Source organism: Thermobia domestica, chromosome 17 (genome assembly GCF_964235325.1).
Source record: "Thermobia domestica chromosome 17, izTheDome1.hap1.1, whole genome shotgun sequence".
NCBI lineage: Eukaryota > Metazoa > Arthropoda > Insecta > Zygentoma > Lepismatidae > Thermobia > Thermobia domestica.
In genome coordinates, this window is record NC_137470.1 from 83,098,553 (window position 1) to 83,113,591 (window position 15,039).

Below are 15,039 nucleotides of genomic sequence, written 5' to 3' on the forward strand. Positions count from 1 at the left end.
AAGCTTGGCTGGGTAAATTGAACAAATCAGGTTTGGATTCCCTGTGGTAAGTAACCTTTTCTTAAAATGGTCCCAGGTTCAATTCAAGGTCTTGAAATATGCGTTTATGTTTGTTTTGTGGTAGGGATTCGGGTTCTCACGTAGCGTAACGCCTATAACCGTTCTAAGAAGTTTGCGTGCTTTCATGATGATAGGAACATTAAAGTACGGTAAATCCAACCATTCCTCCCTATGACTTTATTTCTACACAAAACTTTTACTTTCACTCCAGAAAACAGAAATTTCCATATAGCTGTAGCAAAATTACTAACATCAATACTGAACCTTGTTTATAGTTACTGAACTTACGTTTGCATACCACATATAGCAAACAATACGTCTTCATTTTGAACTCGTGTATATATATTAGGGGAATTTTGTTTTCCGGAATCGGAAAATTTACTTTCCGGAATTCGGAAAATTTCCGGAATTCAGAATTATTCCGGAATTCGGAAAAATTCCGGAATTCAGAAAAAATCCGGAGTTCGGAAAAATTCCTTAATTCAGAAAAAATCCGGATTTCGGAAAAATTCCGGAATTCAGAAAAAATCCGGATTTCGGAAAAATTCCGCATTTCGGAAAAAATCCGACGTTCGGAAAAATCCGGAATTTAGAAAAAATCGGAATTTTTCCGAAATCCGGAATTTTTCCGATTTTACTTTTCGGATTCCGGAAAGTAAAAACTCTGGAATTGGCCATCCCTAGCTAGCAGCTGTTAAAAGGGAAACACAATAATGAATATATATATACTGTATTAGTTTCTTGTAGTTGGATATGTCTTTATCACTTACGTAGACAATTGCTACTACAGTTATATACTGCTTTATGAGAAAGGTCTTATTTTCACACACAAAAAAGTCGCCGGTATGTCTCAAACATTATCGCGTTCCCACCTGCAGCTGCTCCAAAGCACTGCAAACTACTTTTTAACCAGGAGAAAGACAGTGAAGGAAAAGAAATCTCAACAAATATTCTAATAACATTCGAAAGGCCAAACAAACAAAATCACTGTTTTGTTCAGAAGAAAAGAGAGAATTCCTTTTTTGTAAACGCAAAAAGTCACCGTACACTTATGCTTGAATTAATGCTTATAAAGTATATTACGTTATTTAATATTTTGTGGGATTACCCTGTGCGTTAATGATTGTCTGTAGTCTTCGTGGCAATAATTTCACCTGTAGTAGTTCGTAGTTCTGTAGCTTCGGGACTGATTATGTCCCATTCTTCTTGAAAGCTCTTCTCAGGCCTTCTTTAGTAGAGAAGCTGTGCCTTCTGATTCTTGTCTCCAGAACAGACCATAGATGTTCTATGGGGTTCATGTCTGGGGATTGGGGAGGTGTGCGTAGCTGTTTCAAGGTATAGAGTAGCCACAATCGAGTACTTTCCGCTGTATGTATGGAGTCGTTGTCTTGCTGAACAATAAATTGTTTTCAAGAACTATCTTCTGCGCACTAGTATAGAGATTTTCCTTTAATATGTTAATATATACTTTGTGGATCATCACTCCATCAATAAGGGGGAGACGACCCACTCCTGAGGCACTCATACAACCCCAGACGAGCACGGACCCTCCTCCGTGTCTTACTTTAGGGACGAGATTTTGAGGATTCATTTCTGTATTCACCTTGCGCCATACTATACGCCTCCCATTGGACTCGATAAAATTAAATTTACTTTCGTCCGAAAATATGACCCTATTCCAGAAAGAAGCCTGATCCCTTATCTTTATACTCTTTTTCAAACTTTAGTATCTTTATACGATTTGTCTTGTTCACCCAGAACATTTTCCTGGCTATCCGACCATGATACCCTGGAAATATTCCGCACTGTACTGGCTGATACTTTAACACTGCGTGTTTCCAGATCCGTTGCCAATTGCACAGCACTACTTTTTGGAACCTTTTTTCTTTCCCTAATAATGTAACGTTTATCTTGTTCACTCAAAACTCTTGGTCTCCAGTTCTTTTTTTTTTTTTTTTTTTTTGTTTCGCACAGTGATAGAAACATTATACATCGCCAATATTGTTTGCACTGTTGAACGAGGTCTGTCTGCAAGGTTTGCTATCTTTCACAAAGACCTTCTTATGCAATTTAATAATTACTTTTCTTGTCTCCTCATTTGTTTCTGTTTGGTTGCTTCCCATTTTGACAGCCCACCGTGCAGTTTTTTCACTCCTATTCACAGCTAAACTCATTCTGTTACTCGTCATGTTATACAGAGGTGTATACTCAGGTGAATACTAGTGAACCCCAGTTTTGGTATCTTTGTTTCGTATTCGTACGTCAGGTGTACGATCACTTTTTGCGTCTACTCTATACACTTTCTACGGAATTTATTTACTTTCTGACCATTAAACTTGTCTTTGCGGTTCTTTATTGATATATTCATAACGCTTAGTTTTCATTATTCATATTGTGTGTGTTATTGGCATTCTCGTTTCAATAGCATAGGTGTACGAACACTTTCTGCGCTCACTGTATGTACAGTAAATACAAATTTATAATTTTTGACTTTACGAAGTATACAATGTAATTGTTCAATAACTAACATAAGCAGGCATTCATTAATTTATATTAATATAATAATTAATAAAACTAATAAGCGTGTGATTGATGACTCAGTGCTAGAGTTTTCATCTATGGTATTCTAACCCAGGACATGTGGGTTTTCGATGGCTAATTTTGTGTTCGAAAAATTTCCCGGTGGTATGCCTACTCTTGGTTCCCTTTCTTATATTTGTTCCATCATCACTCATTAACGAATTTAGTTTATCAAAACTCTATAGCCATTCTGTCTGTCAATGAAACAAACAGTCTCAAGAACTATCTGATGGATTACCAATCAAATTTGGCCATGATGTACAGAGTCAATAGTTAAGAATCGAGTTCCCTGATGAATGTAATATTCAAACCGGAAGCGGTACAAATCAACCATTTCCGGTTTTAACGTTAACCATTATATAGTAAATATGGTAATAGATAGCGAAAAGCGGTTTCCAGTAATCGACATATATAACATTCATGTAGATAGAATGTTACCCAATTTGTGCATCTGCTGAAAATAATGAGCTTAGGTATTTAGAGAGCATTTTCCGCTTTAGAAAATGTGTGCTTGGTAAAGAATGTAGAGAATTAGCTGAGTCAGGCACGTAGCTAGAATATGGTAATAGAAAGGGGGGGGGGGTCTGTCACGAAATACTGTGGTTATTTACCAGGAACTCAATCATTCTAAACTATTTTATTGGCAACATATATTGGTTCGTATAGCCAAGATTTCTAATGGGGGGATGATATGAAATACTGTGGTTACACACCAAAGGCTTGATCAATCTAAATATTTTACTGACAACATACCCATATTGATTGGTTAGGACAATAAAATGAGGATATATTAGTAAGTATTTTAATAAGAAGCTATGAAGAAATCTCGAGTAAAAGAATATTAAAAAGTATTGAAAAAGATATAGTCTTTCGAAGTCATTCGAACGGTGACGAGAATTTTCCGTCTGGGAAATTTGCGCCCTACCTCAAGAACAGGGAAAATTGCGCCTGCGATGTGCCTCCACCGGGAAGTTTGAGCCCTGCGAAATAAAAGAACCTATTGGAGCTTACGCATTTGCTCGGAAGAGCTGACATTACAGCATAAACAATCCTCCCCCCACAACCATGCCATTTGTGATTTATTTTCATTGTAGCTACATAAGGGGAAAATAAACTTCAAATAAGCCAAAAGAACACAACGGATCAACGCAATCACTGCTTCTTCCAGAGATGATTTTGGGGGAACACTGGCCTCCCCAGAGCTCTCAGAGTGCCCCCTCGGAGGAGACCAAAATAATACGTCTATAATATAATAATAAATAGAATAGTACCAGCAGTTACCCCCCTCCAGAATACTAAGTGTGCCCCCCGGAACATTTTTTCTGAAAGAACGACTGAACGCAATTGTGTGTTTGAAGTGTAATTCCAGCAAGTAAACACACTGCACATAGTTTTCTTGATAATATTACTGAACTGATTTTACATTCACTTTACATTTTCTTTTCTATATTTTGTGTCCTGAAAAGCCAAACAACTCGCAACGACTGTGAACAGAGATATCTGGGTAGAGCCAAACAGCCTTTTGTAGATTAAATTATACTCTACCCAGTCATTATATATCAGTCATTTATACGTTTATTGTAAATTTTGTAGTATAATGAAAAATTGTATTTGTATGGATTGCCCTTTAGTGGACTAAAATTGTATTTTTTTCATTTGTTCGGAATATTATAACGGATGGAGTAACTCACTGAGACGATGAGAGGCAAGCCTAGTTCAAGTGTGAGTGGAAGTTACTTTACACAATACAAAAATAAGTTGAATAGTAGGGCGCTAACATCCCAGTGCAAATATATAGCCGGCGCATTTTCCCCTCTTTTTGGGGTAGGGCGCAAACATCCCAGTGCAAATATATTGCGAGCGCATTTTCTCCTATTTTTGGGGTAGGGCGCAAAATTCTCGCATTCAAGGAAAATATAATGTCCGTGAAGTTGACAAGCCACTTATGTCAGACTCCAATTTCGACTTTAAACGTCACTAGTGCTACGTTAGTGTTCGATAGTGACGCAAATCGTTAGTACTCCACAGATAACGTGTCCTTTTTAAATAATGGATATAAGTCTTCTAACTGCATGCCAACACGCCCACTTCTAAGAATCATCTCAAAAATGAGGTTAACCATTAGAGCACGTAAGTGCTCAATAGTGCCATTAACATTAACGTTAATGTCTCCATCGTACGGCCCTTTGAGTAATAATAACACCACGCTCTTTGCTAGTCTCAATGCGTCCTTATATTCTCGCGAACATTCTGACGTGCCCAAGTTAGTTACCTGTTTTTTTTGCAACTATTGTTTATCTGTTATTGTTTATTGTTTATTGCTACTCTGCAGAGTAGTTCTTACATTAATATGCCATTGTCCTTGATAATCATTGCGTATTTACAAGCAGTTTGTTATTACTGTTAGAAGATATCAAAAAACAACAGATAAAATCTACTACTTAACAGTTCATATTTTTCTTTTACAGTACATAAACGATTAATAATAATAATACTAATAATAATAATAATAATAATAATAATAATAATAATAATAATAATAATAATAATAATAATAATAATAATAATAATCCTGCATAAAAGTTATCAATTGCATCACACTGACAACAAGCGACGCACATTTTAACTTCATAAAAATTCGTTTCTCACGATTTTCTGGAAAACTACGTATGATAACATCTTCATTATGTCAAGCTGTTTATCTCAGTGTGACATATGTCTTACCTCTGGACAAAATCAGAGTAAAACAAAAATTAAATATTAGGAGCACATCGTACTTTTGGATTACATCTCATTAACCATGGGAAGATTGAGTAGTGTATACTTTAGAATATAAGTTTCAGCTTAACTTGCATCATACATTCTTAGGATTACAAAAAGGAAATTTGTTCGTTTGCATTTGAACAAAATTCTTAGGATTACAAAAAGAAAAAAATATTTTTCCGAATTCCGGAATTTTTCTGAATTCACTGAAGAATCACTGTAACTTTCGGAGCTGGAATTAACAGATATCATCACTTCCTCCACACATTGTTCAAGAATTCCCACTCTATCCCATTGCTCGTCTAGGAGCTTCTTCGAATGTTGAACAATATTAGCCCACTCTTCCGCAGTGACACTATCAATTGCTTCTTTTGTAAGTCTTTCCACTTCTGCCACTGTGAATTTTTTATTTTCCCTCGCGACGTATCCTTTTACTTGCGCCCAAATATTTTCTATAGGGTTGAAGTGGGTGTGGTAGGGAAGAAGTCTTATGACCTGGTGACTCTTTTCCCTTGCTAATTCGTCGATTCTGTACAAAGGGAATTTTTGCTTGTATATGGTCATCAGTTCCAGAAGCTCTGCCTTCTTCATGTCAGGCTCTAACTGCACACTGGTATTGCGCTTTAACCAGTCCAAGACCTCAGACTTCCGGGACTGAGTTGTTGGAGGTTTATCGAGCATAACAGAATGGTATGGGGCATTGTCCATAACGATGATGGTTTTAGGGGATATGTTTTTCAAAAGAGATTCCTGGAACCACTTTGTAAATGTATCGAAGTTCATTTCCTCGTGATAATCACCAGTTCTTTTAGATCTGAAAATAAGGAGGCAGTTTGGGACAAAACTACGAGATGTGCCAGCATGAAGAACAATTATTCTTCCCCCTTTCCCTATTGGTGCGTTCATTGTACTATGCGCACTATGATCGGTCCAGCCTTTTTCTAATGTGTGGCCTGCATTGACCCATGTCTCATCTAACCAAACCACATTATTATAATCACATTTCTTCATAGCTCTTATTTATTAAATTCGAACCCCAGATCTATGAGACAGCTTCTAAGTGCGAACTTACTTCCGTGGAACAAGTATGCTTCTTTAAGGCTGGCTTGAAGCTTGCTTAATGTAGGATGCTCCTTGCGCATATAATAAGAGTAAATGTGGCGACGATGGGCATCCCGCTGGAATGAATCGAGATTTGTGACCTTCTTTTCATCGCAGCGATGTTTTCCTGGAGTTTCAAGCAGTACCTGCGATGGTCTAGGCTCGTCCTTTCCTTGCTCTTCCTTCTCCTCAAGTTCCTCCTCTTTCCTTATTTTTTCTTTCCCAATTCGCGCCACTGTTTTTCTGCTGATTTTAAGGGTAGCCGCTGTCCTTTCTGTAACTCGATTTACATCGATAAGCGGACCACCATTTTCTCTTTCCCACTCAAAGTATTCGCGTAGTGAACACACCACCTCGCAAGCTTGGCCTCGTAAAGCGATACCCTGTCCAATTTTTGAATATTTCTTTACAGGCGAGTGAATTCTTCGTCGCCCCCTTCTTCGACGATCAAGATTTGAACTTTCTCCCACTTCATCCATTTTAGAGGACATACACACACACGCACAAAAGAGAGAGAGAATCAGAAATAAATAATGCACTAAACACTGAAGTACCGTACACACGAAACACGAAATTACTCACTGCAAGTAAATCTCAGTTTTATAAAATTAAATGACACAAAAGAGAACTAAAACGAATGCTATCAGCAGGTCCACTACGCAAGTTGACATCCGACTAAAACAATGTGCATTTGTTTATATTCAAACTGGCAACGTGCAGAGAGGGTGAAATGTTTACCACTGCAGAGCGAGGGAAATGAGCCACTATAATTGGCTGAACGTGCTGTTGCCGTAGAAACAGTCCTTCTTGGCTGATTGTTATGACCACGTGCAGGAAGAAAAAAGCAGATTAAACCAACTGTCACATGGGATAAGTTGTATAAATTGAATTATAGTATAAGTACGTACAATATATAATTGCAATCAAATAACAAATTATAAAGTTGCACCACCAGGCAACTTGCTGTTGTGATCACTCGGCGCCGGCCCTAGAATTAAAGCTTGGATGCTGAGGAATAACTGGAAATAATTCGTGCTTTTATCCAGCATGTCTCCTTACACTACCTAAGCTACCTCACTACTACTCTTGGGGGTCGCGGTGGCTCAGTGGTAGATTACCCCAGCCCCCGCTAAGTGAACTTTGTGGTGGACAAACACCTTGTGCGTGGGTTTTATCGGGGTTCTCCCGTTTCCTCCCACTTTCTTCATTCTACCATTTTATTCATTACTCATCATCGCCGTCTCCTTTAGCCTAACCGGCATAAACGTGCGACGTAAAACTCAAAGATTTTCATTTCATGTTTCACTACTACTCTTCTTCCTCCGTTTACCAGCTATTTCTGGATTTCTCTTTCAATGTCGTCCTTTATTTACAATATGCACTATTCGTATTCTTTTTTACCCCTCTTCAATGTATTATTCAGATTAGGCTTTTCTCCTTATCCTTCACGACAGATTTGATTTATTTAATTCTCACAAGTTCCATTCACTTAGTTCTTATTCTTTGTATTAGTGTGTCAATTATGTAGTATAACAGCTTTTTTCGGACTTATGATATTTTTGGAAGTATCTTGTTGTGAGGAACCATATTAAAACTGTAATAAAGGAAGGAAAAACATTCGCGGAGCTTACTGAAAATCTATTAGGTGTAAAAACTATCGTGGTTGGAAGAAGTTTGCATAATTGAAACGAAGATATTAAAAAGCTTTTGTAAGATCGCAAATAAGAAGAGGTCTTCAATTTCTCTATCTATCGTTAGCTGACCAGAGTAAATTAGGTTCTCATGAAAAAGCAGTATTTACGCTCTATTTCATACGTCACATCAAAGCGATAAAGGAGGAGAGGCAAGAAACTCGACATCATTATTCATTACAATGCCATAAAAATTTGGTTTTTATATAATTTTAACTATTTATGGAAGTTGTAGTCATGCAAGAGAAACATACTGTTTTACAGTCTAAGTTCAACATGCTGAACTATGCAGCAGTATATGTGTAGATCATTTCAACGTTCAAATAACTAGGTTATGATTTCTTAATCACAACAGACGCCATTATTTCTGAATTTGGAACTTACTTAGTGGATTACCATACTTGATTAATGTCTGCGCCTAGTCTAGAGTTCGTATATCGCTTAAATCTACTGCAGTAGTCATTCCAAAACCACAAGCTACGTTTTTGAAACTAAGTCAAGACTAGCAGAGAAAGATCTGCTTAGGGATGGGCACGAGCGAGTTCAAGCGAGTTTTCGTTGAAATTCGACTCGACTCGAAACAGACATCTTTGAGCTCGACTCGACAACTCGGCTCGAAAAATTTTATCCAACTCGACTCGAATTTGACTCGAGTTTCGAGTCGAGTGGAGCCAAAACGAGCCAAATGCTGTGTGTAGTAACAAGTACTTTCTTCAAGTATCCTACATAGACAATATGATTATTATAAATGATACTACTACAACTATAACACTATTATTATTATTATTATTATTATTATTATTATTATTATTATTATTATTATTATTATTATATCAACAACACCGTGTATAAACATGAAAGATAACTGGTTTCAATCTGAAAACTAGTTGACTGCTGACCTCGGTAATTGTGAAGTCTAGGAAGCAACGACATCGTTCACGAGGTTCTGGGTTTTTGTTCCGGAGGAGCAAGTATCCGGGCTCGAACCAAAAATCGTTGAAAATTATAGGGCGCCGGCCACACAAACTACTTGGTCCGGATTTAGCGATCTCAACGGGTCGAGCGGCTCGGCTTACAAGCTCATTCCCTATCGTGCCGAGCTAACAGCTCACCAACCCAAACCGACACTAGCCGAAACAATCCGAGCTGATGGCTCACCCCAACCAAGCTGCTCGAGACGATGGCTCACCTGAGCCGAGTAGGTGCCTCATCTCAACCAAGCCGGCTCGAGTTGCTCGCTGAGTTGAACCGAGCTAAGCCGGTTATTATCCCTACACAGGGTGGGCTTCTGCTTCGGCTCAAAACTTTCACCGTGCATGTCTAAGTTGGGCCCCGGGACCCCATGATAGGCGGCCCTGGGTGGCACAGCAACATCACCATTCGATTTGCCCCATGGTATTTCCTATTAGAGTATTTGTTTAGTGCATTTGTGTTCAATCGGTTTCAAAATATTTCCGTGCAAAGATTAAAATGGGCCATCCTGTATATATAGGGATGATGGAGAATGACAAAGGAAGTGATTTAAAATAATAAGTTGTTGTCCGAAAGCGCGTCAGTTCTGAGCTATAGCTCGCGAAAAACGTACCAGAATAGAGCAAAAATGAATAGAACTAGAGAACGAATTGTCGGAGAAAGGTCGGGTCAAAGGAAATAGGGCATTATTTGACCTGGATATTCGATTCATGTACAAATCGATGAGAAACAGTGGTGGCGCAGGGGAGACCTATATGACGGCACTATATATATATATATATATATATATATATATATATATAGAGAGAGAGAGAGAGAGAGAGAGAGAGAGAGATACCACTGTTTCCAATTTTCATTAAAATTTTTCTTACCTAGTTTTAGTTTATATTTGCTTCGTTTTATTATATTCTATATACAAAGATTCTAAAGACATTCGATAACTACATATACACATTTAAAATTATCTTTGCACAGAGTAATTAATATCGTATATCTGAAAAATAGTTTTTCATCACACCACACCGCTGACATGAACAGCAACTCCCGACTATTTCAACTCAAAGTTTACGTGAAGGTGATGCAAAACAATATGTATGAACCCAAAGTTTTCGGGATGACCAAGATGTATGATCACAGTCACGACATTGTTAGGAAAGACATGAAATGGCTGGAGAGTATTAGCACCTGCAGCAACCAAGAAATTAGTCAACTTATTTTTTTTATTCCATTCATGTTAGAGAACAACTAAGTCAATGACGTTGTTGTTCCTCATTAAATGATTTCAATTAATTGCTGAATGTTCTAGGCTTTAGGCCAGGATCACATATATTACTATCGAATTCATAGTTTTCGGGGTTCATGTAAATGGTTCATACCACTTCCTTTGCAGCTTAAGACCAAGATTATCCTTTATCATTGGAGAATAGATGGCTTATGTAACTATAATGAAAGATATCAGCGTTGAGTATCGGTTTCAACACCACCAAAGTGATTGGTGACTGCGCTGATGAGCTATTAATTTGACGAAGCAATCTGATGGCAAAGAAATTGAGAAAAATAGTATTAGGGGATTTCCTGGTTGATTTTAAATAATTTAATTCATCTTATTACTCTCCTTTGTTTACTTAAAAGTATTAGATATAATGATTAACTTTTTCCTTCCCATGCCTAAACGAGTATTTAAGCTATTGTATATTTGTAAATGTTAGTGTATGTTTGTGTGTAAGTAAATGGCAAAATAATTATTTTATTTCAACCTTTTACAGGACACACAGTAAACCTCTCATCTGGATTTAATGGAACAAACTATGAGATACGAGAAATAGCACTAGCTTTCTACAGTGGGTTATGGGCTTATGATGGATGGTAAATTGTATAGTAAACACCACACCAAACTATTTAGTTTTAATATTAAGAAAACAGACATGCGTAGTTCTCTTATAGCAATAATAGTAATAGCAGTCATGATTATTACTGAGATTCATGCGTAGTTTTGTCGTTTTTTTAACTTACTATAGAATTTTTAAACCTCCTTATAATTTTTTTGTTAACACTTCTTAATAACTTAACAATTAATCATTATATCTTTATCTTAACACTTCTTAATAACGAATTAAATTTATTAGAAACCATGCTAAATGTAACAGCAATATATTTACTCTAGTATCGCATCACCATTTTATAAGCATAGTAAGATAGAAGTAAAAATGAAATATAGAAGCATGTTGACTGGTTGATTTCATAGTAAGAAACTTTTCAATCTTTGCGTATTATATTATTACTGTAACGCATCATAATAACTATAATAAAATCCACGCTTATGATATAGGTTTTACAGCATTTTAAAGAATTTAACTTCAGTTACATATTACTTTATAACGTTAATAAAACATGTACTTTTTAATTTTCTCCCACTGCCACTAAATCTAGGGTTATATTGACGTACGTAGGACTATTAATGTCAAACATCTGGAGACTACAAACTACTAGATGCTTTGTACTGGAGACTATATGAATCTTCTTAAATATATTACACAACAGTTATATTTTTCACTATTTTTGTTCATCAGATTCAATTCAAACATTCTCAAGTTGCACACTGGTACATCCAGTTCCATAAAGGATGACTGCAATCTTTATTGCTGTTTTGAGGCAAGTCCAACTTCAGTAAATTCGTAAAACAGCTCCTTGTGCGAATCACCAAGCCAACCTTAGCGATCAGAAAGAATTGCGCAGATATATTTTTCTTCTATTAATTATAATAAGATATGTTGGAACGGTATTAAGTGCAGAAAAGAGTAACATTGATTGAAATACTTATGATACAATATTTCGAAACTCCCTATTCACATGATCGTCTTGTCACATTGATTTACCAAACGTAAGAGAACACATCATACGTAAAAGAATATTTCCATATGTAAATGAAGAATGAAAGGAAAGACATCGAACATAATTCTCGCATGCATTGTAAAATGAAAGGAGACCAAAAACAACATTTGAAATCTATATGAATGTCATTGTCTTGAAGAGCAAGCTATATTTCGTCAGAAGGAGCAAGCCAGAGTGGTCATGTTAGCTCGGTAGTAAACCGCTGAAGTTCGAATCGTAAGGTCCTGAATTCGATTCCCATTTGATTCATTTTCTTTTTGTATGATATTCTATTTTCCGCAATGCATAAAAAATTATATAAAACAGTTACAATATTATACATCAATTGCATTTATAGTCCTATTTATACAGACGACGGCTTCTGGCTCCTCCCACGGAGCAGAAGTCGACATCTGAGCAGCAGCGCCACCACCACCCAAAGGACCCTATAAATTGGATTGACAAATGCAATTCAGTACCAGTTTTCTGGTGACCCTCATCTAGTCTGCTTCGGGACTTTAGGAGTAACCTAACCCCAGGGCCTCTAGTCTGCTTCGGGACTACGCCTATCTTTTCTCCTGGCTTAGCCTGCTTCGGGGCTCTGACTGGGAATCCTAACCTCAGCCGCTTAGAGTGCTTCGGGGCTCTTTTGGCCATCTAACCTACCCACTGCTTGCTTCGGAGCTTTGGGCATATAATTCCACTCCTCTTAGCCTGATTCGGGGCTCTGTTGGAGATCCTGGTCAAAGACCACCTATAACTAACCTCTGACATTAGAGAGATTAATTTGTACAATATTTTGTGAAAATACTTTTATACTGGAAGCTTTTATAATAAAACTGGTAGTGGGAGTCGATTGCGGACGCTCTTTTTATTAAAAGTTTTACATGGTAGAGGCTTTTCCCGGGTAAGTATCGATCTGAATACTCCCGTACCGGACAGTATTTTTATTAACTTGAAAGTGAACTTTTTTTAAGGTATGTGATTTTCTTAAGTGTACAATTAGCTTATCAGACTTGACTTTATTTTAGTGCATGCCTCAAACTAGAACTGGAAAGAACACTTTCCCGGAGGACGGTAAAAATATGGAGCAGAATTCGCACCCTTCTTTTAATATACCACACCTCACTAAGTATTCGGGACGTCACGGAGGATCCCGATAGATTTTTTATGCTTTTCGACTATCTTGCATTGTTGCATTCGTGGAATGAACAGAAGAAGAACTATTACCTATGTACTTACAAGATGTAGCACTTGATTTAGTCTTACAATTAAAGGCCCAGAACCAAGTAGAAGCCCTTAATTATGAACAATTAAGAGATAAATTAGTTGAGTTGAGTAGACAAAAATTACCGACATATCGGGCGGAATTTGAAATTTTTCAAGTCCAACAAGGTGAAAACGAGCCAATAGATGTGTATTTTCTCAGAAAATTGAGGGTCATTAGACAAGGTCTGCCTCAGGCCATCGAGGAGCAGAAAATAAATTATTTATCCTTAGGTTTAAAGAAAACTTTTTTGCAAAAGATAGCGTTAGAAACATTTACAACTGTTCACGCCTTACAAAAACATTTACATAATCTTGAGAAAGCAAATGACCTAATGAAGAAACGTGATTACGTGGAATTACAAAAGGCAATTTATTCACTCTGCGAGCAGAATTCACCAGTCAGCAATTTACACTCATCAGCAATCGCTGGCGCTTCCTTCCCTGTGCATCAACAGCAACTGGCCTATCAATTATGTAACCCAGCACCGCATTGGAATCAGTACCAACAAACGACCCCAGTCTTTCCTACACCTTCAGCACCGCAGCTACAGGGTACATCACAAAATCAGATAACTCCAAATCCTTCCCCCCAAGTTGCTAATCCGAATCCCCCTCCCGAAACCCCCGCGCCTAGCACATCTAGAATTCCAGTGGAAAAAATTCATTAGATTTCACTAAATTAGCAAATCAAATGACTGGACTATCCCTTCTTGTAGCTCAAAATGCTATAAAGAACGCACAATTTAGGAGAGGTGGCTGCAACAATTATAGGTCGAAAAATACAAATAATGGTAATCAAAATCGGGAGAGAAATGGAAATAGAATAGTTCTAAAAATAATAATAGTAATACTAGGCCGGAAACAGTTACAGTATGTGGCACATGCTATAAAAAAGGTCATTCTTCCAGTACAATCCAGTGCTATAAGAACAATCAGCAGGGAAACGCCTATGGGGGCCCCAGGACAAAACCCTGTCAAGAACATGTTCTGAGGGCCGAGAATCAACAACGAAGTGAACAACAAAAACTGGCAAATACATCACTTTATGCATTGGCTCCGTTATCAGATAGAAAGGAGAATATTAAAATGTTAAATCAGGAACATAAATTATTAATTAGTGTAACAATTAATAAAGAAAAATATCCTGTAATCATTGACACTGGCAGTTCATTGAGTCTATGGCCTAAAAATTGCCTTCCTCCAAACACAAAATTGATTCCTTTTAGCCCTAATCTGCGAGTAATTGAGAATTCCGTCGCAAATTTTCGCTATATAGCTTTGATTAAATTCAGGATAGGCTCAACATTTTCCCATTACTTCACAAGTTTAGAGCATGGAGATTTTTTGCCTTTATTCGGTGAAGACATTCTAAATCGATTACAGACCAAAATTGACTTAAAGAATAACATTTTTGTCGGTATACAAGAAACCACGGCCTTAGCAGTATCCAAATGAAACTGATACTCAGGAAAAATTATCTGCTAGCGTTATTCATACAATAAAACAGCACAAGTCGGCTGATGTTTGTACAACTCGAAAGGTACCATACCAGCCACGTCATATTTCTTTTCACCAATTGATGTCAAGAATCGATAAAAGAATAATGAATATTTTTTATCTCTCCATTAGAAAATTTGCTGCACAAATACGGACTACAAACGTTACCTACTAAAGTACCTAAGAATAATTTCACTTTTTGATATCAAATCCTACTAGTAGGCCGGTAATGTTA

The 15,039-nt window shown here is 37.1% G+C and overlaps 1 protein-coding gene across 4 annotated transcripts in view; it reads left to right on the top strand.

The window, feature by feature from the left end:
* LOC145673792 (b(0,+)-type amino acid transporter 1-like) overlaps window positions 1-15,039 on the top strand; it is a 715,231-nt gene that overhangs the window by 479,133 nt on the left and 221,059 nt on the right. For all 4 annotated transcript variants that reach the window (XM_081743553.1, XM_081743550.1, XM_081743552.1 and 1 more), the window contains one exon: window positions 10,934-11,033. In XM_081743553.1, coding sequence (XP_081599679.1) covers window positions 10,934-11,033 — 100 coding nt within the window. The remainder of the gene's footprint in view (window positions 1-10,933; window positions 11,034-15,039) is intronic.